Raw genomic sequence first — 27216 nt, 5'->3', positions numbered from 1 at the left:
AACTTAATGAATTTTTATGCAACTAATCACTAACAAAAACATCTTAATTTTAACACTAATATTTGCAAGCTCTGGGAAGATGTTCATACCCTCTCCTGCATGGGTGGTTGAAATTGATTTGGAATATTTCATTGGCCAATAAATGCTCCAAGCTACAGCTCTTGTGGCTTCCTACACCATGTAGCTACAAACAGAGTCATGGGTTTCCAGTTCAAGCCATAGCAGCTCCTGATATGTGGTTATACTTGTGTTAGTTTATTCCATAGTTCAAAACTGTAGCTTTCAAATCTATAATAACGATAAATACAATAAATTGAAAATAATAGCTCATTGTTGTTTATTGTTGTTAGCTTCCAACTTTGATTCATGTAAATCCTATAAATGAGACATCTATAAGCCCCCCTATCCTTTCCCTCTCTGCTCAGGTTCTGTAGGCTCAAATCTGTGGCCTCCCTGAATCTATCCATGTTGGATGTGGTCTTTCTCTCTTTCTACTGCCCCTACCTTTGCCAGCATCATTTTCTTTTTTAAGGAGTAGTGCCTTCTCATGATGTGGCCAAAGTCCAACAGCCTCAATTTGGTGATCTTGGATTCCAGGGAGAGTTCAGGCTTTATTGTTTTAGCACCCAGTTGTTTGTCTTTTTGGCCATCCATGGTATCCTCAGCACTTCTCCAACGCCACATCTCAAATGAATTAATTTTCTTCCTATCAGTTTTTTCACTGCCCAGCTCTCACATCTGTACTTGGTAATGGGGAATACAATGGCTCATTATAACAAGTTTTATCACAGTTTTTGATGTGTTAGTTATTGTATGTACATGTTGGCAAAAAGTTGCCACTATCTTGATTTATTCCTTTAGGCTAGAGTATAAATATTCCAAATTGGTGATGACAGCAAATTCAAAGGAATGTGAGCTTCCAGCTGCTGACAGCTGTGCTATCATGGAAGGGGAGGATAATGAAGAGGAAATAGTATATTCAAATAAACAGTCATTATTAGGAAAACTCAAATCATTAGCAACAAAGGTGAGTACTGCTGTTAGTATGATTGCCACTGTATGTCTGTTAGAGAGTATTTTGGAAAATGTTTAAGACCTTTTGGTAATATATATGTTTTTTGGTTTTACTCTCAAAACATTGCTTTGTGTATGTGTATGGGCATGCATGTGCATGTATGGTTGAGAGAGAGAGAAAACAGGAGCTGGAGAGAAACTGTCCATCTGTCTATTACATTCCATATGCTCTTGTGGAAGTGCAATGTGAAATTCAAGTCCAACTCTTTATTCTCGGGACTGCACTTGTCATGCAAAAAAACCCAATAGTCTGCGGCACACATGGATCCTGAGTCATAAAAATATATGCTATTTTAAGGTCTTTACACATAGAACACCAAGGGTGGACAACTGTAGTGGCCAGTTTTTCACTCTTGCATGTCTGTAGTAACCCAGGGATTACCAGAACTCTCCTTCTGTTTTGCACTTTCTGGGTCTGTGGCTGGTTTTCAGCTAGTTCATTAGGGGTGATAGTTTTGTGGCATTGGGGGTGGGGGGAGTGGATTTTAGAAGACTAACTAAGAAGTTGGGTTGGGTTGGAGTATTTCTCTCCAAAAGTCTGCATTCTGGTGGCTTTGGAGATTTGAGGGAAATACTTAGAATTGCTAAATAGACATTGGGGCACTGGTAAGTTTGGTCTACCGTGTCACTAGAGACCAGCCTATATGTGTTTTTGTTATCTAACTATTATGCTTTGGAATGCAGGAAAAGGAAGCCCGATTTGAATCTGTTCAACTGAAATCCTCAAGATCTCAAAATATATGAAGTCTTAACTCCACCTATGGACCAGTGAACATAATTTCTATTTATAGAGGACTTCATTTTCAACATGTTCTGACATACTTCTGAAGGGTGGTCTCCTGTGAGGAGAACTGAACAACCTAAGAGGAAAAAAGAAAACAGCAGAGAAGAGCAAGAGGGGAATTTGCCTTATCTGTGACTGAGTAATTTGCCAAAAAAAGAGAGAAATCAAGCAGACTGTGTTGTAAACCAAGGATGGATGTTCAACTCAGGGACAAAGGAAGCATGAGCAGAGATTGTCTAGGATGTTGAGCTGTCTGAGGCTGGTAATCTCAACAGCACCTCCTGGAATAGTAAAAAGATAGCAAGGAATTAAATAATTTGACAGTTGTGCTGCCCTTTAATGCTCTCTGCTCAGATGTTGTCTTTGTGAGGTGGGCTGTTTCTCTCTATACTGAGAGAGGGTGCATCTGATATGAGGTTTACATTGATCTCTGTGTGGTTTTGGCATATCAAATGATTAATTTATTTGTACTTCTTTAGCTCTCATCTTTCCTGTCACAGCCAGGCTTTTAGAAATAATAGGAGATTCTCTGAAAGCCACTATAGGAACCGGAAGATGTGCTGAAGTTGCAGAGACGAGTTTCTCTTGAAATCAAACAGCAGGCAATATTTTAAACTGAGGAACTATGGATTTAAACAAAAATCTTCAGAAAGGAGAATGCTTGCCATGAAAATCTGGGGTATTCTGTCTAATATTGAGGATCCAGTTTTGCACCTGCACAATCAGCTTCTTTAGGTGCAAAGACCTAAAACTGACCTGAGCATATCATCTGAAGGCTAAAAATGTTGACCGATATGAGTTTACTGCGGAGTAAGTCCTACTGCTTTCAGGTGGGGCTTGCCTCCTAGTCTGTGTATTTAGCATGACAGCCTAAGCCCTAAGAATTTTGTTCTGCCTACTGGACCCATACAAACTGTGCCACCCATCTGATTGCAGTCACATAGGGGCAACTTGCCACGCAAACCCTTTCAAATAAAGCATACCTTCTCAAAGTTATGGCAGACTTATGCCGCAATCACAGATGGGATGGTCAAAAGGCACTGCCTCAATACAGTGTTGTCACAGATCAAACGGCAACCACACAATGACTTGCATGTGGAGATGGAATTCTTTGTTATTTTTATTCTCAAAGGGAACAATAAGCAATTTTCTTGCTGCTGTGAGAAGGGCTTTGAAAACTATGCAGTTTTCAGAGATTATTTGCAGTTCTGAGCTTATTCTGCACAAATTTCACATGGTTTTTTTTTCCAGTCCAGAAAACAGATTGTTCTTTTTTATTATTTTACAGAAAACAGATTGTTCTGTGCCGGAAACAGCATTTTCTTTATGGAAAATTGCATTTCTACAAATTTAGTACTTCTGCATTTTCTGGACAGAAATACCATTTTCTACGAAGCAAATGCTGTTTTCTGCACAGAATGATTTGTTTTCTGTACATGTGAACACACACATGCAACTATGTACAAACTTGGTGCAAAATAAGTCCCAAATGGCAAAGATTCTCATCTGTCAAGAAATAAAGTACAAATAAACCAGGGGTTCCTCGCACTGAAGAAACATATTTGTAACCATTTCCCAAATATTTTTGAATATCCTTACCTACATAAAAGAATTGGCCTTTAATGAAACCTTAATATTTGGATATTAAAAATGTAAGAGGCCAGCCATTTCTCATGGTATACTTGTACAATAAAGAGTACTTCTGTAAGTCCTTCCTGAAGAGGGGAATGCTATCCATGCAAATGTGTAGCAGTTCATTCTCAGAGAGAGATTGTGATTGCCCCTTTGTACTTGCATAATCATTACATTTTCACAATTACTGTCCTCTGCATGATTTTCTGGGGGGTTTAAGATGCAGGAACTGATGCAAGGGGACATTTCCATTCAGATCAGTCTGCAGTTTTGAAGCAGATGAGCCCCCCAACTGAGCCATAACCACCATGAGGAACTTCTTGTACCAGCACATGTGTTGTGTAACAAAATAATCCTAAGAGAAATGACCTGCAGTAGGGCAAGGTGCTATAGATTGTTGTCTTCATAAAAACTTTCTTCTTCCCCAGGATTACTTGCCTGCCAGATGACTGGCCACAGAATAGTTGCACAGGTCTGTGCATGTTGGAGTGGAGAAGTTTTGGCAGGCCCAATTGTCCATTGGGCCTTGTATTCTGTAGTAACTAAGATGAGGAATCAGCCATAAGAATGTCTCATGACTTTAGATTTCCCAGATTTTTTAAATGAGTTAAGCTTTATCTGAGGGAAATAAATACTTACTGATGATAAAGATGTTGGGATAAATACTCTTGATGAGAATTTTTTTGTTTTAGAAACAAATATTTACCTAAGTTATGAAAGGTAATGTATATTGGAAAGTATTTTTATGGTACATTTAAAATATGAGAGTATGGTTCTACATTACAGAGCACTTAAGGTTATTTGGTGGCAGTAGCGATGCTTTTAGTACAAAATATTGAATGGATGTAATTTTAGAGAAATATTTTGACTAATAACCTGCCTTTTAAATGAAACCAAATCAAAAACCACTTGCATTTTGAGTAATTACAGTATGTTATAGTCCAAATATAGGCAAAGGAAAAATTGGTTAATTTTCCTCACTTTTATCTGAGTAGGCTATTTCATCTGGCTTCCTTTACTCAGGGTACATCTACATGGTAGAAATAATGCAGTTCGACACCACTTAAACTGTCATAATTCCAACCTACACAATCCTTGGATTTGTAGTTTTGTAAGGCACCAGTACTCTTTGGCAGAGAAGTCTAAAGACATTGCAATAGTACAAATTCCAGGATTCCACAGGATGGAGCTCCAGCACTTAAAGTGGTGTCAAATGGCTTTATTCCTATAGTAATGAAAGATGCACCTTCAGTTGCAGAATGAATAGATCACCCCCTGTTTTGTTAGTGTATCTTACAAGTATTTCAGAGAGTGCATGCAGGGCTTTTTATTTTGTTTTGTTATTGAAACATATATATAAAAGAGGTTTTTGGGTGTTCACAGCACACTTTTCTACAACTGAATGTCTAATGACATAATCCTTTGCATTTTTACTCAGTAGTAAATTGCACTTATTTCAATGGGCCTTACTCCCCAGTAACCATGCACAGGATTGGAACTGTGTCCTTTTTTGTACATTTTGTATTATTGCTCTTCATGATTTGCACATTGTATATGCTATGGTTATTTTTAGCAGTTGTTTCTCCTCACTATATATGAATTGTTATAGTCAGTACCCCTGACCACAGTCACTATTATTTCTATGCAGAATATATAGAGGGCAAAATTAATATGGGAAACAGTGTGAACTGTGCAAACTGTTTTGGTGGTCTTTCCATGACAGCATCAGCTGAAATGATTACTGTCTTCTTGGAAATCATTGCTGGTAATTGCAATTGCTTCTGTCAACCTAAGGACCAAATTTCAATGTGAGGCAGTGACATTTTACAGTTGATGGGTAAGGTTAAAAACAAGTAGGCAGAGCAAAGAAAATGGAGCATTGATGGGTCATATTTGGCTTTGGGTCCAGAGGTTCACCAGAGTTTTAAATCAGTCTTCTTCAATGTGGGTCCTTAGAGCTGCTGCCTACAACTTCATCTCTCATCATTGGCCATGTTAATTGTCAAGACTTGTAGGTGCTAGTAGGACCCTAGATAGGAGAAGGCTGTACTTGACGCATTGGGCAAGGCCTATTTTCTGTATGAAAACATGCACTATTCTCATACTGAGTCAGCCCAGAGGGGCATGTACTCTAGCCCAGTATTTTCTATTCCTCAGATTGTAACTCATCAAGATCTCAGCCTGGCATCTATCCCAACCCATATTACTGAGGTACTGGTGATGGAAATTGGGATCTTGTTTGCAAGTCATGCCCTCTGGAACTCAACTTTACTGCAGCTCTTGGAACTTAATGTGTAAATCTTCATTTTAAAAACATTGTCTTATCTGTCACCCTAATATGCATTTACAAATATTCTTCCTTTCTTGAAGCAGTAGAATTTGGGACTCTTCTTGAATGATGAATGAAGATACAGAAATAACTGCATTCCACAGAAATATGTGTCTATTAGTCTTTTGCTTTTGTTTTCTAGATGCCATATTTTATTTGAGATGATGTTTGGTAAAGATCTGGTAATTTTCAACATACAACATAGACCATCAATTTGCCATTACTTTCCCAAACATTCCTCATGCCTGGGATGTTACTGAAAGACAGTTCTTTCCTTCCTCTACTGGATTAACAGCCCTGATGTGTCCCAGTGCCTTGAATTTGAAAGAATAGGTTTTTTTTTCAAAGCAGTACTTCATGGCTGCCCCAGTGGGTTGTTGTATTGTAATATTTTCCCCATGAGCAAATGCACAGTAACCTTATGAAATACTGTAATCTGATTTTACTGTGTGCTCCACCGTTACCAAGGAGCTGTTAGAGACATTTTTGGAGGGCAGCTAGACTGGGCCTTTGTAAAGATCCTGTGACCAACAAAAGGGTCAGAACCCCAAAAATGTCACTGTTCTTACTTTGACTTTTCATTGTATTTACCACCTTCCTCCAGGTTAGCTTGATCCATAAAGGGCCCCCTTTCACATTCCAAAACAAGCTACATGTTCAGTCTCCTGCACCATGATTCAGTGCTGTTCCCATCCACAGTGGGATTTTCTCTAATTTTTCCCTCTTAGAAGTGAATAAGGGGAGAGTTGCAACATTATATTACACTGTGATATATGTGCAGTGTTCCAATTTTCCAGCTATGCCTTATTTAGGATTCACAGGTCTATCTCCTGTGCACCCCCCTGCCACAGTACATAGTAATGTGCAACAGTCTTTTATATAAGAAATTGCATCACCTGACTCTTGCATTTCTATTGATTTTCTTTCACATTTGGGACAGCCAATTTAATCTTTCAATTATTAAAAATGTTTTAAAGTTTGATAAGAGTTATTGTCACCTCTATTACAGTTTTGCGAAACAGAAAAATATGCATGGTGTCTTGGTTAGGAACTAATTCTCAACAGAAGCATGAAAAGGTTGGCATCACTAACGTTTGTGTGTTGACTCTTTTTTTTTTTTTACCCCCAATGGGACCCATGTGCCATCTGGCTTTCATTGCACAGCTGTGGAAAAGGGCAGCCTTTGTCCTCTTTTTGTTGCTTTTCCCATAAGACAAGTCAGGTGGTCTTGGGTGCATACCTGCAATCAGTCAGTGGCAGGGGGGTGGGTGACAGACCTGCACCCAGATGCCTTATACTTGCTTTTACACAGCTGGAGGAAAAATACTAGAAGCTTCCTTGCACAATTGCTTTAAAGTACCCTGATCTCCCATAATCTTAGACCCTTCTTATGCCGGTAGGCGTTACCAAGAGAATTCCAGCTATACATGTCTAATCAGTAGAGAACCATCATGGTGTAGTGGTTTGAGCGCTGGTCTAAAATTATGGGAAATATCAGCCTCAAGAGGAAGGCAATGGCAACAACAACTCTCCCTTGAATAAATCTTGCCAACAGAACACTGGGAACAGAGTCACCACAATGTTGACTTAAAGGCACATAAGAACAACAATGCTTCCCTGAAATTTCAGATAAGAGAGAGAAATAAATTGCTTATATTTTTTGAAGAAGTTTTTGGGAAGGATATTTTAGAGGTGGATCGATGTCAAGGGTAGACAGAATCTTCAGGCTACCATAGGCTGTTCCCACTGTAACACTATCAGAGAACAAATTTTATTCATTTTATTAGGTGAAATGTAGAGCACATTTACATACCACTCTCTCACATGAAGAAAGAAACACCTACCTTCATATTGCAGCTGGTGAAATTGTGAGCATGAAAGGGCAAATTCTAAGAACCTGGTGATAAACTTGCTCTTGTCTTTGGAGTGGTTTCAGAACACTCACTTAGAAGTTTCTCCAAAAGTTTAGTCTGACATGCTTCCAAACTTCCTTTTGATTGCACAAGCTGGAATCTCTATTGTTTATGTGTAGCCATATTGGTTATTAAACTGCTGCTACTGTTTTAGTTTATTTGGGAATGGAAGTGTAAAAACTCTTTATTTTAACTAATAAATGTCTTTATTAAGCAAATTTACCTGAAATCGTGTGATTTTTCTAATCAGCTCCTATTAGTCTCGCAAGGGGGGGGGTTGAGGGATTTGGATTGCATGTTTTGGAATCTTTGCATCTTGTAGAGGGGTGGGATATATTATTATTATTATTATTATTATTATTATTATTATTACTATTATTATTATTATTATTATGTATACATAGTGGACCAACCCATGTCACCTTCAACATTTACAGATGTGATACCCAACTTTGGAAAAGTGAAAATTGAATTTGTACACTGCATATGTGTTGGGGGAGTCACCTGCCCTTGGCTTATGTTACTCTGTAAAATGTCTTGCACATTGATGCCCAAATATAAATAGTATTGATAATAATTGTGTTTTTGATTTCCAGTCCAAAGGAACTTCAGGGTGGTACTGGAAATTGTAGGGACCTATAACAAAATTGCATATTGCCCGGAATGTTGTAATGGCAAGTGTCCTGAGAAGTATCTGCCTGCTGACTGATGCAAATATTCCTATCACATGCCCATTCATGGAATGATAGGTATGTACCCAAGCCACTGCCTACTGACAAGACATCAGGCTAGGTATATTCCCAGAGGCCTTCACCCACAAGGTCTCTTAACAGGCATGCAGGCCCAGTTCTCCCTAACAGGTTCCACTTAACTGCCATCAAGTTGACTTTGGCTCATGGTGAGCCTATGAATGAAACACTTCCAAGTCTGTATTTCAGCTCTCTGTAGCTTTCTTTGGCTCTTTGCTTGATTCTTACCTTCCCCCAATTTCAGGAAGTTAATTAGTCACTTTGTTCCCTTTGACTGGGACCATCCATGAGACTGCAACCCCAGTGATAGCTACTAGCTTACACCCACACATGACAGCTTTGAGGGAGTTTTGTAACCAAATGTCCCTTATTTAGAATTCCAAAATTCAAAATACTGGAAAATCCAAAATTGTCCAGATGGGTGTCTGAGGTAGTGACATTTTGGTTTCTGGTGGTTCAATGTACACAAACTTTGTTTCATGTACAAAATTATTAAAAAATACTATATATACAATTATCACCATGCTATCTGTATACATTGTATAAGAAACATAAATGAATTTAATGTTTAAACTTGGATCCCGTCTCCAAGATATCTCATTATGTACATACAAATATTCCAAAATCCAAACAAAAATAGAAAATTCAAACCACTTTTGGTTCCATGCATTTCAGATAAGGGAGACACAACCTAGGTAAGTCAATTTTTTGTCTATGGGGCTATACAGACTATCCCAAAAGGGCAGCCTGCAACTGCCCCTTTCCTGGCCAGATTGGGGCTGTGGCAACCTCACACTGTAGCCCCAATTCGGCCTGTGATGGGCACAAAAAGGAGCTACAAAAAGGAGCTCCTTTTTGCACCCTTCATAGTCGTGGCGGCGTGGCTCAATGGTGCCCTTTCGGTGCTGCGTCATCTGGATGCAACACTGGAGGTGCGTCATGATGGCACACCCCGTCTGGAGTGGTGTGCACCATCACGGTGCCCTGAGGCAGAGTTAGGGCTTGCACCATCAGGATGCTGCACCCTGACTCCACCACAAGCCAGTCTTTCAGGCCAGTCTGGATAGCCACTATGTTTCCTTTCCTAAAACGGATTTTCTGAGACAATAAACATAAATTTTCTTTTTTCCTAAGCAGTTTACTGCTGTCTCTACCACAACCCTACATTGCACTGGCCCTGCTGCTCTCTGCTTAACATAGATATTAAATCTACCTGTAGTGGGACCACTCAAATGAGTAAAATTTAAAAGATAACAACGGACCCATCTAGCATGGCATCTGCTGCTCTAGCGCTCCATCCCAAAGAATCGTAGAATCATAGAAACAGAAGAGACCAAAGGGCTGTCCAGTTCAACCCCCTGCCATGCAGGAACTCTCAATCAAAGCATCCCCAACAGGTGGCCATCCAGCCTCTGCTTAAAGACCTCCAAAGAAGGAGACTCCACCACTTTCTGAGGGAGTGTGTTCCACTAGCAAACAGCTGTTACTGTCAGGAAGTTCCTCCTAATGTTGAGGTGGAATCTCATTTTCTGTAGCTTGCATCCATTGTTCCATTCCTATTCACTGGAGCAGCAGAAAAAAAGCTTGCTTGATCCTCTGCTCCATCCTCAATATGACATACCTTCAAATATTTAAACAGGGCTATCATATCACCTCTGAAGTGTCTCTTCTCTAGGCTGTCATGGGCTGTCCTGGGTCTGAGGAGGGGAGGAACTCTGAGGACTCTGAATCTGAAGCAGAGACAGTCCTTGGGCTGGGGGACCTCCCTGCAGTCAACCAGGACAAGCAGGACTCTGAAGAGGAAGCAACAGATCCTACCATGCCAATCCAAGAAATCTCTGAGGGACTACAAGCCAAAGAATCATTAAGATGCTCCTCCCAAGCTGGAGGCCAAGAGGAGAGCTAATAGGCAACAACTGAGGCATGTTGAAGCTCTTTAAAAGGAGCTAGATGCCTCACTCCCTTGTGACTGACAACCCGTCCTGAAGGTTTCATCGTTGCTCTGATCTTTGATACCCTGAATTGGACTCTGGACTCTCAGAAATGACTTTAGGCTATGTTTATGCTTAATCCTTTTTGTTGTTTAATTGATACTTGCCAAGGCTTTGCAGTCTGGTCACTGACTCTGGATTCCTGCCTTTTTCAGTCAGCTAGATAAGGTAAAGCAGGACACAGGCTAAACATTCCCAGCTCCCAAAGTCTTTCCTCATAAGGGTGTTGTTCACACTACTACGTTATAACCCAGGTTGCAAACTGGTTTAAAAGAGGATCATCCGTTTGCAAACTGGTTTAAACATGAGTTCATTACACTTAAATTGGGTTTTCCTGACCTGATTAGGGGAGGGCCTGTGTCAAATCCCCAATAGCATGGCTTTTCCCGATACCGGTTTTTCCCTGACCCGGGTTTTATTAGGTCTTCCAGCCCCAATGGGAACTTGCTCCCGATTCCCATTTGGGGCATCCTGAAGAGAAGGGATTAATGCACATAGGGTGAGGAGAGGGGTAAAATGTGCCCATCCCATCGTAGGGTGTGGAGTGAATGACCTTCAGGAAAAGTGAAAAAATTCCCATAACCAGGGACCTTCGGGAAAGGTGAAAATAACTTCTTCACCAGGATTCACTTGGTACCCGGGAAAGTTAATTCCCAGCCCGAGTACATTTGGAAACTCAAAAATATCCAAATCGAGGGTTGCTATGGTAATGGTGCAAAAATTCCCATACACAGTGACCTTTGGGAAAAGTGAAAAAATTCCCATACCTGGGAACATTAGGGAACGGTGAAAATAATTTTCTCACTGAGGTATCTTTAGGAAGCAGGAAAGTAATCCCCAGCCCTAGGACATTCAGAAACTGTCAAAAATGTCCATATCCAGGGTTCCATCTGGAACGGTGAAAGATTCCCATACCTGGGGATCTTCAGGAAAAGTAAAAAAAAAATCCCATACCTGGGGACTTTGGAAAAAGTGAAAATAACTTCCTCACTGAGGTACCCTTTGGACCCATTAACGTAATCCCCAGTCCTACTACATTCGGAAACTGTCAAAAATATCCAAATCGAGGATTGCTGCCATAAAGGTGAAAAAATTCCCATGCCCGGTGACCATTGGGAAAACTGAAAAAATTCCCGTATTTGGGGAATTTGGGAAAGTTTCCCAGGTCCCAAAGGTACCCCGGTGAGGAAATCATTTTCACCTTTCCCAAAGGTCCCTGGATATGGGAATTTTTTCACTTTTACCGAAGGTCCGTGGGTTTGGGAATTTTTTTTACCGTTCTGGAAGCGACCCTCGATTTGGATATTTTTGATAGAATTTACTAGGGCTGGGAATTACTTTCCCGGGTCCCGAAGGTACCCCGGTGAGAAAATGGAGGTTTTTTTTTTACTGTTCCCAAAGGTACCTGGGTATGGGAATTTTTTCACCATTCTGGGAGTGACCCTTGATTTGGATATTTTTGACAGTTTCCGAATGTACTAGGGCTGGAGATAACTTTCTCGGGCCCCAAAGGTACCCCGGTGAAGAAATTATTTTCACTTTTATTGAAGGTCCCCAGATGACAAGCACCATTTTTTGTGCTTGTCCTAGTTGCTGGCAGAGAGATTTCCAATTTCCCACCAGTGGAGCCTTTAAACTACTGCTCGGGGTTTTTTTTTTGCGTTGTTTTTTTTTACAGAATTTATGAACCTAACATATCGCTCAGCTCTTTCCCTTTTCTGATTGTTTGTGTTCCATAACTGATGTGTTGTCAGATGCACCAAAGCAGGAGTTTTCAAAGATTATTGGCAATGGCTCTGAGATTTCCTTTGCCAGTTCTTTTAATACTCTTGGATGTAGTTCATCTAATACTGGAGACTTAAATTCATTAGATTAACCAGGTATTCCTGTACTTTCTCTTTACTTATTCTGTGCTGCATTTCTTCTGTTGTGTCCTCTGCTCCATTTTCTTCAGCTCAAGCACCCTTTTCCTTTTGTGAGAAGACAGGGGCAAAAAAAAAGATGTTGATTAGTTCTGCCTTTTCCCTGTCCTCTGTTAGCATTTTGCCATCTTCTCCATTTCCCTCTTCCTTTTGCTATGGACATAGTAACAAAACAACAACCCTTCTTATTGTTATTAACCTCTCTAGCAAGCCAGAGCTCATTCTGCACTTTTGCTTTTCTGACTTTACACCAACATCTGCTAGCTATTTGTTTGAATTCCTCTTTGATATTTCCCCTTTTGTTCCATTTCTTATGCATGTTCCATTTAAAACTTAGCTCAGCTGAAAGGTCTTTAGTCATCCATCCTGGTTTCTTGAGACACCTCCCATTTTCTCATCCTCATTGGAACTGTTTGAAATTGTGCCTTCAGTATCTCCCTTTTGAGAAACTTCTATCTGTCCTGAACTCCCTTCTCTTTTTGTATTCCTGAAAATGGGATTACCCCCAGTATTTCCCTAAGTTTATTAAAATCATGGAAGAGAGTTGGTATATATATCCCTGTTGTTTCCCTCCCATTTAATTTTTTTATCCAGATGCTCTCCCCCTGGCTTCCAGGATTAAAGTCCTGGATGTCTTCACAGGTATACCCCTGGCATATAATGCTATTCCTCCTTTCCTGTTTAGCCTGTTTCTCTTAAAAATGTTATACCCCTCTATTCCTACATACCAATCATGAGACTCATCCCATCAGGTTTCAGTGATGCCTATTATATTTCTTTTGTTGTGCCAGGAGTTCAAATAGATCTTGTTTATTTCCCATGCTCTGTGCATTGGTGTAAAGACATCGAAAACCATGGATCCTCCTCCCCGGCAGCTTGTGTAAAGTATTTCCCTCCCACTTTTTGTTCCTTATACTATTTGCCTTGTTCCCTCTTTGACAGTTTGACTATCGTTTCCAGTCCTTGATCTCTGGAGAATTTGAATCCCGAAGAAAAAGAAAAGAAAAGGGCAAACTTGATGGAAAAGTTTTCAGATTTTATTACTGACATCTTTACTTTAATTAATACTGCTGTGAAAACCATCTGTTGCACAGAATGTAACCATAATATACAACATAGAAATGCAATCTAAGTAAATTACAACAAGAAATTACAAAAAAATCTCATTAGTAAGAAAGCCACCTAACATGGCAACTGATCCTTCCCTTGCTGCTGAGTCAACATGATGGCACTGGAAGTGGTGGTTGTTTACACATCCCTTAGAACTGTTAATCACAGAGGGGTCTTAAAGCTGTCCTAATAAGAACATCACTATGTACTGTACAGTCCTCAAAAATAATTTATTACACCATTTCTAGAAAAAAAAAGCTAGTCCTTTTAAAATGTTCTTTTTCCAGAGTGCACAGGAAATGTGCAATACTTCCTAACAGTCTAGGAATATGAGAACCGGCTGGATGATCACAGAGATGAAGTGGTGGAATCCACAACTTCTCTTCCATTGCAGACGGTTGGAACATATACATTGGCTGAGGCTGAAAGAAGCAAAAAGGCATTATTACAAAAAAAGTGGAATTTTAGAAGGATAAAAACATTTTTGGCTGGCAGTTAACATATGAAATCATGTCAGTCCTGCTGTCACCTTGCTTTCCATTTGTTACTGTAGTGCATCTTTTTGTCAATGGGCAAACCCCATCAATAGGTTGTAAATGTCGCTATTATAGAACAGCTGCATGGGTGTGAAAAGCCTTTTTTACTTCAATTCTGGCATTACAACAGACACGTGGCAGCATGGGGCCATATTCTCCCCCTCTTTCCCCCTCACACTTATTATTCCAAAGCAGTCTAACTCCATGTCTGTAAGTTTTTTTTTCTTTTCTGTATTTGCATTTGTTGAGTTGACCCCGACTCATGGTCACCCTGTGGATGAGACATCTCCAAGACTTTGTGTCCTGCACTGCTCCGCTTAGGCCTTATAAATTCATACCTATAACCTCTATCTGGCATGCAATCTTCCTCTCTTTCTACTTCCCACCACCTTTCCTAGTCTTTTTCCTTCTCATGATGTGGCCAAAGTATGACAGTTTCAATTTGATCATCTTGACCTCCAGGGAGAGTTCAGGCTTAATCTGTTCACTGACCCATTTGTTTGTCTTTTTGGCTGTCCAGGGTATCCTCAGCACTTTTCTCCAGCACCACATCTCAAATGAGTTAATTTTCTTCTCATCAGATTTCTTCACTATCTAATCTTGCATCTGTTGGAGAATACTATGGTTTGTACTATTCTGACTTTAGTGCCCAGCTTTGCTCCTTAGGATCTTGTCCAGTTATTTCATAGCTGCTGTGGAGACAACAGAGCCTTGGAGGCAGCCAATGGGAGCAAAGGTGGGGGCTGCTCCCAGGAGTGAGTATAAAAAGAAGGACAGAGCAGTGTTTGGGTTGGTTAGGGTTGAGGTTTTAAAATTTAGTGTGCCCTGAGCAGCGAAGAGCCATTGAGCCTAGGATAGGCTGCTGTGAGGAGCAATTAGGAAGAGTTTTGGACACCCAGGAAAGGGACAAAGAGTGTCCTTAATAAAGTTATTATAGTGTCCTGTGGGAGATATAGTGCTTGGTGACTATTGAAGTCACAGTTCACTGGAAGGGTTAAAAGAAACCAAAGATTAATAAAGGTTCTGAGAGGCTTAGGGGCTTAACAGACCAGCTTGAAGTGCTGGTGCGGGCCAGCATGTGGCCATGGGATTTGGATAACACATTCCCTGATGCCTCCTCCACACTGGCATCATGCTGCCTGCCCACCCACATGGTGGGCAATGTCACAACATTTCTTTCATGTGGTGTTTAGATGAAGTACTCCAAAAGGAGTGTCGGAAATTTGCTGGCTCTAAAAGGAGCTGCATTTTGCTGTTTCTTTTAGAGCCAGCAAAGCACCAGATCAGGGCTGTGGTGTACAGTTGCTGCTTCCCTGATCCAGTGCTAAAAGGGGTGGCATGGAGCTGCTCCTATGGGGTGGTCTGTTTTGCCCCTTAGTTTGTAAGGGAACATAAATAAAGTTATAAAGAAACAATTACAAAAACAAAATAAGGAAACTGTCAAACTATCTAATAAAGCATTTAAACATGGTATATATTGTGAACACCATCCACTAAAAGGGATACTGTATTCAGCATGACTTGCAAATAAATCTATTATTTTGTTTCAACAAGCAGCTGTCTGGAGTGATTTCATAAGTACTTTAAAATGCTACCAACATTAAGAAAAGTCTTTTAGGTTTGGGACACATAAGAAAAGATGGTATAGTGGCCATCACCACCATAGTTGCCCTTCCCATTCCTAGTCTTCTGATTTCTTGACTGCAGTCTCCTACCTGATAAGTGTTTGAGCCAAAGTATGGGAATGCTTTTACAATTCCAATTTCTTCATTGTCTAGGCTGAATGTATGTAGGTCCTCTGTGGTCATTATTTTTTGTTTTCTTTATGTTCAGCATTAAGTCTACCTTTGCACTTTCCATACTTACGACAAAATAATAATAATAAAAAAAATAATTTTAATCATTTTTATTCATTTTTGCCAGAATTATGCAAACACAGCAAAATTAAGAATAAATAAACCAGCAGGCTTGGAGTTAGTCTGCTTTAGAATAGTAAGTGGGAGGAGGTGAAGAGGAGAAGAATCAGTTCTCCTCAGGGCACTGATGGCTGTAATGCTGGAATTGCAGTGAAGAGACTTATCGCACCCGGGGGGATGACATTCACAGCAGTGCCATTGCCCAAAAGAAAAGAGGCGTGATAAGGAATATTTTCAAAGTGGTACGTTCATGTTTTCATTCATAATGTGATTGCCACGAGACACAAGACTGGTGTGATAATGTCCTCAGTTACACATGGATGTGTTTTTCTTTGCCTTGAAATCATGAGGAATAAAACTGAATATCTTACAATTAGACAATGAAGTAGAAACACATGGTACAACTTGGGTACAAGTTTAAACTGTTTTCAAAACTACTAGACCTCCTGGGTGTTTTTCTGGCTCAGGCTTTGGTGGCGGTGGCTAGGAATGCACTTACACAGCTGAAGCTGGTGCTCCAACTCTACCTGTTCCTGGAGATGTCCTGGCTATAGTGGCACATGCTTTGATTACATCCTACTTTTATTTCTGCAATGCACTCTGTGTGGGGCTGCCTTTGGAAACTATTTAGAAATTTTAGCAGGACCAAAATCCTGCAGCCAGGCTGCTGGTCAGGACTGTTAGTTGGAACAGCTTCACTGGATACTGACCTGTTTCTGGGCAGAATTCAAAGTGCCATTGGTGACCTTTAAAGTGCTGCCTGACTTAGGCTGAGAGTAAAAGGTCCTATTTCCCTATATGAGTCTGATTAGTTTTGGGGGAGGGCCATCACCACCTACTTGTTGAGCATATGGGAGAAAGCCTTCTCAATGGCTGCTCCCAGGCTTTGGAACTTTCTCACATGGGAGATTTGGTTCTCCTTCCATCTCTGCTTTCCTTCTGATGGCAGGCAAAGATCCTTTTATTCATTCAGGCCTTTGTGGCAGAAGGGTCTTTTAATGGGACGTGCTAGGCTTTTCTCTTTTTTATAATGTTGAAATGTCTTTTAAACTACTTCAGCATTTTGCTTTTAGTGGAAAAAGCAGCTCCTTCACCAAACATACCTGTGATGGTGGGAGGACCAGGAGGCAACCTTCTCCTGAAGATCTTTAAACTCAGAAGACTTTCATAGGGTTTGCAGAAATAAAGCAGTTTGACGCTAACTGCTACGACTCAGTACTTTGGAATTCTGAGATGTGTAGTTTTGTGAGATATTTAGTCTTCCCTCTCAGAGAGCTCAGGTGCCCCACCACATTAAACACCCCAGACTTCCACAGCAATGAGCTATGAACGTTAAAGTGATGTCAAACTGCTTTATTTCTGCAGTGTGGCAGCAGAATTTTTGGTTACCTAAAAAACTGCTATCTGCATGCTAAAAGCTGCTCACCTGTGGCATAAGACACACACTCTTCCCATCCCTCTTTGCTGTTGGCTTACAGCACTCATAAGACAGTAACAGCACTTGAACTGTGTAATAGCTCTTCTCCACTGTTTAATGAATCAGTTCCTCTGCTGCTATAGAAGAAACTAAAAAGTTTTACTTACACTGCAAAAGGAGCTAAGTTATCCTTTGTTAAGTTACAATAATAACATAAAGCAGCTCAGCCTTTTTTACTGGGAAAAGGATTCAACCAAAAGGAACTAGTTGTTTATAAACAATAGCTACAGGTTGAGGCTCCCTTATCCAGAATGCCAAAATTTGAAATGTTCCAAAATACATAATTGTTCACATGGGTGGCTGGAATAGTGACCTTTGTTTTATGATTGTTCAGTGTGCACAAAAATTATTAAAAATATTGTGTACAGTTAGCCCTCCATTTGCATGGGAATCCAGACCCCCCCCCCGCCCCCCCCCCAAAAAAAAATCAGAGGCTTGCGCACCCCAATGTGTACACACCATTAGAAATAATGGATGCCCATGCATAATCGAAGTCACAGATCTCAGATCCATGAGTTAGGAGGGGATATTGGATCACATTGCCAAGATATCTCACTCGATATGTGCAATTATCCCAAATTCTGCAAAAGTCCAAAATCCAAAATATTCCTGGTCCCAAGCATTTTGAACCAGGGAAACTCAACCTGTAGTTCCTTTTAAGCTTTAGTCTGGCTGACTCTTGTAATTGTGTATAATATTTCACCTTCAATCAACTAACACTTGAATTGATGCTCTGCTAATGTAACCTTTGCAGACCCAGCTTTCACAGATATAAACTGAGACTAAAGCTTGCCTGAAGGCATTCTGTGTTCTTGGAGGAATAGCGATTAGAAGTCCAAGCAATTAATTCTACAACTTGTATTTTACCTGTTGGATCATGCTGGCTTTGATTCTGAACATTAAAAATGATTAAGAAGTGTTTTTATTAAGTTGTGTTGCATTCATCATATTTGAAGATTAAAAGGGGGAAAAAAGAGAGGAAACATTGAACATCCTTCTTTGCTCTCGTATGATCCATATATCTTTCCACTGAAATAACTATCTGATGTTTCTGGTGCTGTTAACAGCTGCAGGGCAGGCAGAAATTCAGCAAGTTTTCCCACAATGGTTCATATCAATGCCTGAGCGAAACAACACCCCTTGTATTTCTGCCTATGAGCAATTGCCCTTTTCTAGCTTTCTCTCTTTCTCTGTTTTTTAAAAATTTACCCTGGAACTCTTAGCATTTTTAGTATTTAGATATATCTGAGGGTTTGCCTTGGTCTTTAATGTATTTTGTTTGATTTTTATTGTTTGCTTCCAGTACTGGTTATATTAATTGTCACTTTTTAAAAATACTGTGCTTCATTTCATAACTAACTGGAAAAAAAACACTTATATTAAGTGATAATTGTCATGTTTTATTGCTGTTGTAAATTGCTTTGTAGAAACAGCATCACAATTTTCCCCTTCAGAGCTGGCCAAAATCGGGTGGTACTGCCACCTGAGCTCTGGAGCATGCCCATCTCATTGAAACATGATAGAGAAAGGATCAGTGGAGGGATGAGGGGTGCAGGACTGACTCTCTTAGGAGAAAAGGGAAGCATGCTCTTTATTTATTACCTTGGGAATAAGTGGTTCCTGTTCCACTGACGCTGAACCTGTTGAGATGCAGCCTGTGTGTGACAACATTCTTCTGTGGCTGGAAGAGGACTATATGCACTTTGGGGGCAAACAAACATCCCAAGACAACGAAGCCACTCAGACTTACGGAGATGCACATGGTCGTGGTCTGAACCTGAATGGAGAAAACTGCTGCAAAATCAGTGGAGAAATTCAAGAGGCCCCCTGTCCCCATCCCTCCTATTTCAGAAGCTGCAAAGTATCAACAAAAAGAAGAACTTCTAACAGGGAAAGAAACTAGGATGGAGAAGATATCACCCTTCAGATGCTTTTAGACTACAAACCCCATCATGTTGCAACTGTTGTTATGCTGCAGCTCACAGGGTTTGGAGTCCAATTACAGCTGGAAGGCCATGTGCTCTTGTTATAATATAGAGTCCTTAAAAGGAAAACCCTCCTAGTCATGATTTATTTCCATGATATGATCCATTTAGCCCAGGATCATGTTTCCAGCTACAGCCAAGCAGAAGTCTTCATGCCTTGTCTTCTGGAGGCCATGGCCCTCTGATAGTCAGAGACATGCTGTTTCTGCACATGAATGGCATCATTCAGGTGTTTGCTTAAGCACTGATGTATACCTTGCTAGACCTTGGAAAAACTACTTTTTGAACTACACTTGATTTGGCGGCAGGATAATTCTGGGAGTTGAAGCTCTCCAAAGCAATCTTTTCCCAAACTCATCCCTCTACAGAGATAACACCTCAAATATTCAATTCATACCCTCCAGCACTTCTCAGGGAAAAAAAACCATACGTGAGTCTCCTACTCTTGCTATGGGCTCAACCTCTCTTGATGTTTTTAAAATGTTAGCACTGCAGGAGTGCTTGATCAAGCTGCAAACTGTGGGTACAGGAAATTCAAGCCTTTTCCATTTATTAAAATCCTAACAAAAATTGTTCCCCAGTGCTGGTGTGAGCATGGAAAGGAAACCACCTCCTTTGGTGATGATTTCAAGACCACAGCAGATGAGAAGACAGAACAGTTAAATTGTCTGTCTGACCCCAAAGTCCAAACTTTGAAGAGAAACATTACAAGTCATGTGCAATCTAGTAGTCGTCTTTTCCAGTACATCACTGGTGGATGACTTATGTATGTACCACATATAAATCTTGACCTTCTTCTCCTTCCATCATCTCCCAGTACCTTTATACTGCTATGAGAAGAAACAGAAGAGCCAGAAAGGAAGTGTGACATCACCACAGAGTGTGGTGCCTGAAGTGCCATTCCTATGGCATTCTAAGTGACCACACTCTGTGTTTTGCTTGTATGCCTGCCTAGCTGCCTATGTCCTAGCCACAGTGCATGCATATAGAGCGGACTTTTCTGTTTTGCATTGCAATGAAAGCACAAGTGCAAAGGGGGTGAGGGTACAGAAACAGTCTAGGCAGAGTAACTGAGAGTGCAGAGTGCCAGCACTAGGGAGGAGATAAGACAGTAGAGGGTGTGCCTGTGTATGTGAATTTTTGTGTGAAAGGGTAGGTAGAAGATGTGTGTGAGAAGGAGAATGAATGGGAGAGTGAATGGTAGAAAGTGTGGTGTATAAACATGCTTATGTGTATATGAATAGTGTTTGTGGGAGAAGGCATGTTCCACAAAGTTTGAGGGTTTGGCTCCACCCACTCTATGATCCATTGGTCTGTCACTCTCCCCACCATTTTCTACTATGCAAATGCAAACTGCCAGTATCAACAAGATTAACCACCTTGCACTTCACAGGGCTGAAGGTCCTTCATTGGATGCTGTATAGAAATTATGCTGCATTTCCTTACTTTTCAATAGTTTGCTGTGCCTTCTAAAGCAGGGTGCACTGGTAAAAATAATCCCCCACCCTCCTTTTTTAAAAAAACCCAAAGACTATGTAATTTCACAAGGAACCTGCTTGAAATGGTGGTGGAACACTTACCCTGTAGTCACTCGATGTCACATAAAAGATTGGCAGGAAAGCCAGCCAAATAATGCACGTTGTATACATTGTAAAACCAATAAATTTGGCTTCGTTGAAGTTTTCTGGGCACTTCCTTGTTTTGAAGGCATACACAGTGCATAAAACTACAAGGATGACATCATATGTTAAAGAGATCAACATACTGGAATCCTTGACATTGCACTTAAGTATGACAGTCTGCCTTTTCTCTGGAAGGGTATACCGACGTGTGCCCGGAGCCTCCAAAATGAGCCACACGGACACCATCACAATCTGCACCATGATGAGGCTCAGGCAGATGAGAACCTGAGAACGTGGGCTAATAAATTTAGGCTTCTGAGCCCCATTTTTCACGCCATTAAATATTCTGGCAATACAGTTTGTTTTTGTCAGGAGGGCAGAATAACAAATGGCAAAGGAGGTGCCTAGGCCTAGACGACGGATGGTGCAAATGATGGGCGAGGGCTTGGCAATGAAACAGAATGTCATGCTGTAAGAGAGGAAGACTCCAAAGAGGAGGATATAGCACAGCTCTCGACTTGAGGCTTTGACCAAGGGAGTGTTGTTATGCTTTACAAAGACCCCCACAACTAGGAAAGTACAAATGAATCCCAAACATGCAATGGTCACTGGACCTATTGCCCAAGCATCTTCCCACTTGATGTAATCTTCAGGTAGGTCATAACAGTTAGAAAGATCAGCGGTGGGCCATCTCCCAGGCCCACAGTCTGTACAGGTGAACTCATCAGCTAAGTACTCATATGACTCGCAGGGAATGCAGATCCAACAGCAGACATCTCCTGGTTGCATGTTCTTCATCTCGTTGGGTGCACAGGGATCACTGCACTGGGCAATGGGGATAAGGCCTCGGGACCAGTGAATGGCATCTACATCGAGGGTCAAAGTTTCTGCCCATTGGCCTACTTTCAAGTAGGAGAATTTGCCTCCATTGTGTTGGAAATTGAAGACATTGTAGCGGCCTATTCCATCTCCATAAACATCAAATTTGACAGTGTTGTCTGCTGATTTGGAAGAACTGAATGGAGCTGTCAGAAATAAGAAAGAAATAATGATTCTATGTAAATGCACTTCTTTTGCATAGACAATCATATTAATTTCAATAAACATAAAAACAGGAAACGGTAGAGATATCCATCAACCTGGAAAGCATGCCCAAAGAGTCCTAGCACCTGTGATGTTGTTTGGTATGCTCATGGTAGCATTTGTTTCTACAAATGGTAGCTCCTGTTTTCCTAGGTTGGTGAACTCATTCCTGGGTTTAGCCTGAACTTTAAAGGGACTGTCCAAAGTGCCAAACCTATCTGGGGGACAGGAGTCAAGCACTTTGGATAGCTGCTTTAAAGTTCAGATTAAAATCAGGAGCAGATACACTGCCACATTGGCATGGAAGCCTGTTTTTATATAATCTTTTGTACATTTTAGCTATCTGCTTTTACTGATATCTCTTTGTCTTTTGCAAGGTGCTTAGAGTCCCCCTTTTGGGGAAAAGGCTGGGTGACTTTGCTCAAATTGGAGTGTGGAAGATGTGGAGGCTGTAGCAATAGGAGTAATGCCAATGACTGTCACATCCTTAATCATGTTATTGGGAACATAGGAAGCTCAAGTGTGTCCAGAGGAGGATGCCAAAATGATAAAGGGTCTGAACACCATTACCTATGAAGAGAGGCTTAGGGAGCTGGGTATGTTTCGTCTGGAGAAGAGGAGGTTAAAAGATGATATGATAGCCTTGTTTAAATATTTGAAGGGGTGTCATATTGAGGATGGAGCAAGCTTGTTTTCTGCTGCCCCAGAGACTAGGACCTGGAGCAATGAATTCACACTAGAGGAAAAGAGATTCCACCTCAACATTAGGAAGAATTTTCTGACACTAATAGCTGTCCCTATCCAGGGTTTTTCTTGTTAAGATTTTCCAGAGAGGTTTGCCTTCCTCTGAGGTTGAGAGATATGGGAGACACCAGTCACTACTACAGTATTCCCACAGTCTATGCTTTCCACGATGCATTCTTTGTGACAATAAAGACATACTTGAGAAAGAACAGAGCTCACCTTTAAAGAGCTTGAAGAAGTTACTTTTTTGGACTACTGAAGAAATCATACTGGCTGGGGGATTCTGTGAGCTGTAGTACAACAAAGTAACTCCCCCAAACTCTGTTCTTTTACCAGTGGCAGATCTGGTACATTTATCTGTCAATGAATAAATTTATAACTCCAATGGAGGCCTCTCAGAGAATGCTCTATAGATGCCATCCAACAAATGTCTGAGCCATGATCCATACAAATTTCACTGCTACAAAATTGTTTGTTTTCTGACATATGTAGGGAGGGCAGGTATATGTGTATAAGTATGGTTTCAGCATATGGGGGGAAAAAAGTATTTCCTCAAGAAGGAAAACGGTAGCATGCAAGGCCATGCTCTCTAAAGCATGCTCCAGAAACAGGTAATAAGTCTCCAATTCTCTATAATAGCCACCAGGTAGCCCCAGCAAGGGGAATACTAATGTCATTGCCTTTGCCCTTCACCGTTCCTGTTTCCAAAGTTATAAGCACTGCATCTATGAAAGATGGTTTCATGCCACAAAGATATCAAGAAAACATCTAAATGTAATGTCAGGTTTGAACAAGGGCTGACAGTAGTCAGTTCAATGAGAGGTGCTTTTTGATTAACGGTGCGTGGAGAAGGGTAGGGGGTTGTCTTAAGGCTGGGAGCTTTGAATGGATAGCATTTGCTTTTTCCAGACATCTGGTTCTAATACAAGACAGACAAAAATAGAATACTTCAGTGAGATCCAGTGTAACAGTGCTTTCAAATAGATGATTCCTAGTGCTATCAGTCAAAAAGGCTCATGCACCTGGTCTGTCTTTCCTTTTTTTATATAATGCTTGTGATTTTATATTTAAAAAAAAAAGATATGTAAAAAGTGGTGGACACAGATGATGGCATTTTCTGGACCTCCCTACCCTTACCGTTGGTCAAATTTTGTAATGAGGCAGGGTAATCGCACAATAAAATCTCTTTCTTCAAGTAGCTGGCCAACCTGTTGACTGTAAGAGTTATTTGGAGGAATGGAGTAACAGTTTTAGCAGTGTCCTCTCAAGGTTGTTTCTGTCACAATCAATCATTCCTCAGTCACCTCATTAATTCCCTGCCTTTAGTTTTGCATATGATAGCAATTTGTTGCAGCCTATTGCGAAAAGAAATACATCATTGTGTTTGTCATGCAGGACCATGCGGGGTTATTTCTGTAACCCTGAAACACAAATGGAGGTCACTATTAAAATATCAGGAAAGAAACAGGCATTTACTATTGTTAGGTTGGGAAGGATATTCCTTCCTTGGAACCTGCTCTGTCTATTCCTTCTTTGCTCTAGTCTGGAACTGCTTCTTTCAAAAGCAAAGCAAAGTGCTTTTTTAGAAATTGAAAGCATCATACAATCAAAACACTGCCAAGGAAGAATAGTGACACAGGTCCAGAGCATGGAAGTAACTTATTTTGACAATAATTTTAACATTATATTCATAGATTTATTTTAAACAATAAATCTATTTTTAGTTTTAATGGCTAAATATAACAGAATTAAATTTTTCAGTAATTATTAATGTATTTCAATTTGATATTTTGGGTAAGATAATTTGAGTGCTTGGGGCTATTTATGTCCATTCTTGATCATCTCTTTTATTTATTTTCTAAAAATAATTTCTTCATTAACACAATGATATAAAAATCCGAATCAACCAATATGGTGTAGTGGTTTGAATGCTTGACTAGGGCTCTAGGGGAGCAAATACTTGTTTGGACATGGAAACCCACTGGGTGACCTTGGGCAAATCACACTTTCTCAGCTTGAGAGGAAGGCAATGACAAACCCACTTTGAACAAATCTTGTCAAGAAAGTTCCATTAAATTGGAATTAAGATTGTCATAAAGTCAGAAACAAATTAAGGTTGCACGTCAATAACAACAGCAATAACAATATTGTATGTATTGTATAATCAGCATGCTTTTCATTTTTTTGCAAACAGCTCCGAACAGAAATACAGAGCTAGAATTGATTTTGATTTATATGTAGTGATTTGAGCATTGGGCTATGACTCTGTAGACCAGGGTTTAAATCCTCACTCGACTATGGAAGCCCACTGGGTGACCATGGGCAAGTCACATTCTCTAAGCCTCAGAAGAAGGCAAAGGCAAAAGCAAAAGCAAACATCCTCTGAACAATTTGCCCTGATAGGTTCTCTTTAGGATCATCACAAGTCAGAAACAATTTGAAGGCACACCACAAAAACAGCAGTTTTTAATGACCAACAGTTGCCTTAATAATTAAGACTACCAATTAATCTTAATCATTTTTTCTCCAGTATTTCAGTGTTAACACATTGGGACTAATGCTGAAGTTTCCATGCTCTGCTTGTGTTTACTGCCTTTGACATCTTCTATGTATTCAAGGACAATGATGTATCACAGGAAGCCTCAGAGTAGAGCCAAGTCATTTTGCTGCTTGAAGCAACTGAAAAAAATGGTCCCTCCTCCATTCCTTGTATAGTCATTGACTGGCTTGGCAACTCACTTCACATTCTTCATTTTCCCTCTCCAGTTATTGGCTGTCCCACTTTTCTCATATGGAGAGAAAAGCTTCCATAGAGAAAGTGTTAATGATTGCTTCATCCAGGGGTACACCATTAAATTAAAAACAAAAATTGCCTCAGTGCTACATGTCATTTTGCCATTTAATATAAGGGGTGCCATTTTATTATGCTATTGTATATAATGGGACTTGAGCATCAACAGATGTGGTATTCCTGGGGGGGGGGGGTCTTGAACCAAACCCCAGTGTATACCAAGGGCCCACAGTAATTATTTTTCTAAAAGGTATGCTAATATAAAGCCATTTGTACACATTTGTATGCTAAAAATGTGCTTCTTCTCCCTCCTTTTTCATTTGAATCTCTTTCATCATCATCCATCAGGTTTTTTAAATTAAAAAAAACCCAGCATTTTCCAAAGGCATATTCATAAATATCTCCACACATTTTGAGAGCTAGGGATCCTTCCTGCATGGCAACAGATTCTATTGGATTAAAGGAATTTGGCATTCTGGGGGTGCTCCTTCTTTGGAACAAGGAGAAATTCAGGATCCATCAGATTCCATGGTGGATTTTGCCAGGATTCTTATACATAGATCACTACCGCAGATAGGGATGCAGTGGCTTAGTGGTTAAGATGCCAATTCTGATGACTGGAAGATCAGAAGGTTGGCAGTTAGAGGCCCAGGTGTTGCATGATGGGGTGAGCTCCTGTCATTAGTCCCAGCTTCTGCCAACCTAGCAGTTTGAAAGCATGCAAATGCAAGTAGAAAAATAGGTACCATTTCAGTGGGAAAGTAACAGTGTTAGCTGCAGTCATGCTGGCCACATGACCACCAGAGCAGTCCTTGGACAAGGCTGGCTCTTCGGCTTAGTAACAGAGATGAGCACACACACACACACACACCCTACAGTCGGTTCCAACTAGAAATTCATGTCAAGAGAGTACCTTTACCTTTTACCTTTACTGCACATATGACTTGATAAACATTCCAAATGAGAGAAAATACGGGTGTTCCAGGGGATTGTAGTCCTGGCAGAAAGAGAGCCCACCACTGTGGCATAAGACACCCCCCCATGATATGCCCCTCCATGCTTAGTTTAAGGGCTGCTGGGTAGATCCATTGCCCACAATGGGTTGCTCTTGCTTTCTACATAGGGGGTGAGTGTACATACTTGCATGTCTTGGATTTCCCATGATTCTAGCATTTATATGTGTTATATGTGAGTGTAACATGTCACATTATATTCAGAATCCTGTTGGAGCACTATACTAGCATAAAAATAATTGCACAAACAGTTGAGATTGCTCAGAGTTTGTGTAAGTGCAGCTCCTAGAGCAACCAAACCTGCAGGCAGAAATCAATACAGCCCTCTCTTGACTTGGAGCCCTTTCATGCCACACAGATTTACAATAATGGGTGCCATGGTGCCACCCTATGGAATTCTGGGATTTGCGGGTAGGTTGTTTAGGAATCTCAGCCATGGAATCTTTTAGTGCCTACAAACCTCAGGGGCCAATTCACATTGCAGAATTATAGTGCAATAATTCCACCTTTACTATTAAAATTCTGTCCTGTTTGTTTGGTCTGCT

The 27216-nt window shown here is 40.5% G+C and overlaps 2 protein-coding genes across 4 annotated transcripts in view; one reads left to right on the top strand and one right to left on the bottom strand.

Moving 5' to 3' along the window:
• Positions 1–7951, top strand: part of LOC149312623 (endosome/lysosome-associated apoptosis and autophagy regulator family member 2-like) — a 101125-nt gene extending 93174 nt beyond the window's left edge. The window contains exons 21-22 of the mRNA XM_089525021.1: positions 862–1027; positions 1759–7951. Of these exons, the coding sequence (XP_089381147.1) occupies positions 862–1027; positions 1759–1818 (226 nt within the window). The 3' untranslated portion in view covers positions 1819–7951. The remainder of the gene's footprint in view (positions 1–861; positions 1028–1758) is intronic.
• A 5478-nt stretch (positions 7952–13429) lies between these two features.
• The window catches only part of LOC149312622 (metabotropic glutamate receptor 3), a 134703-nt gene continuing 120916 nt past the window's right edge, over positions 13430–27216 (bottom strand). For 2 of the 3 annotated variants that reach the window (XM_089525019.1, XM_089525018.1), the window contains 3 exons: positions 20999–22065; positions 19036–19210; positions 13430–13926 (listed from right to left, as the gene is read on the bottom strand). In XM_089525019.1, the coding sequence (XP_089381145.1) occupies positions 13853–13926; positions 19036–19210; positions 20999–22065 (1316 nt within the window). In that variant the 3' untranslated portion in view covers positions 13430–13852. Of the gene's footprint in view, positions 13927–15761; positions 15902–19035; positions 19211–20998; positions 22066–27216 lie in introns of those variants that run through there. The other variant, XM_089525020.1, reaches the window with a different exon arrangement.

Source organism: Sceloporus occidentalis, unplaced genomic scaffold (genome assembly GCF_023333645.1).
Source record: "Sceloporus occidentalis isolate IW3139 unplaced genomic scaffold, rSceOcc1.0.p SCAF_5, whole genome shotgun sequence".
Classification (NCBI taxonomy): Eukaryota; Metazoa; Chordata; class Lepidosauria; order Squamata; family Phrynosomatidae; genus Sceloporus; species Sceloporus occidentalis.
This window is presented reverse-complemented; position numbering and strand designations above follow the sequence as displayed.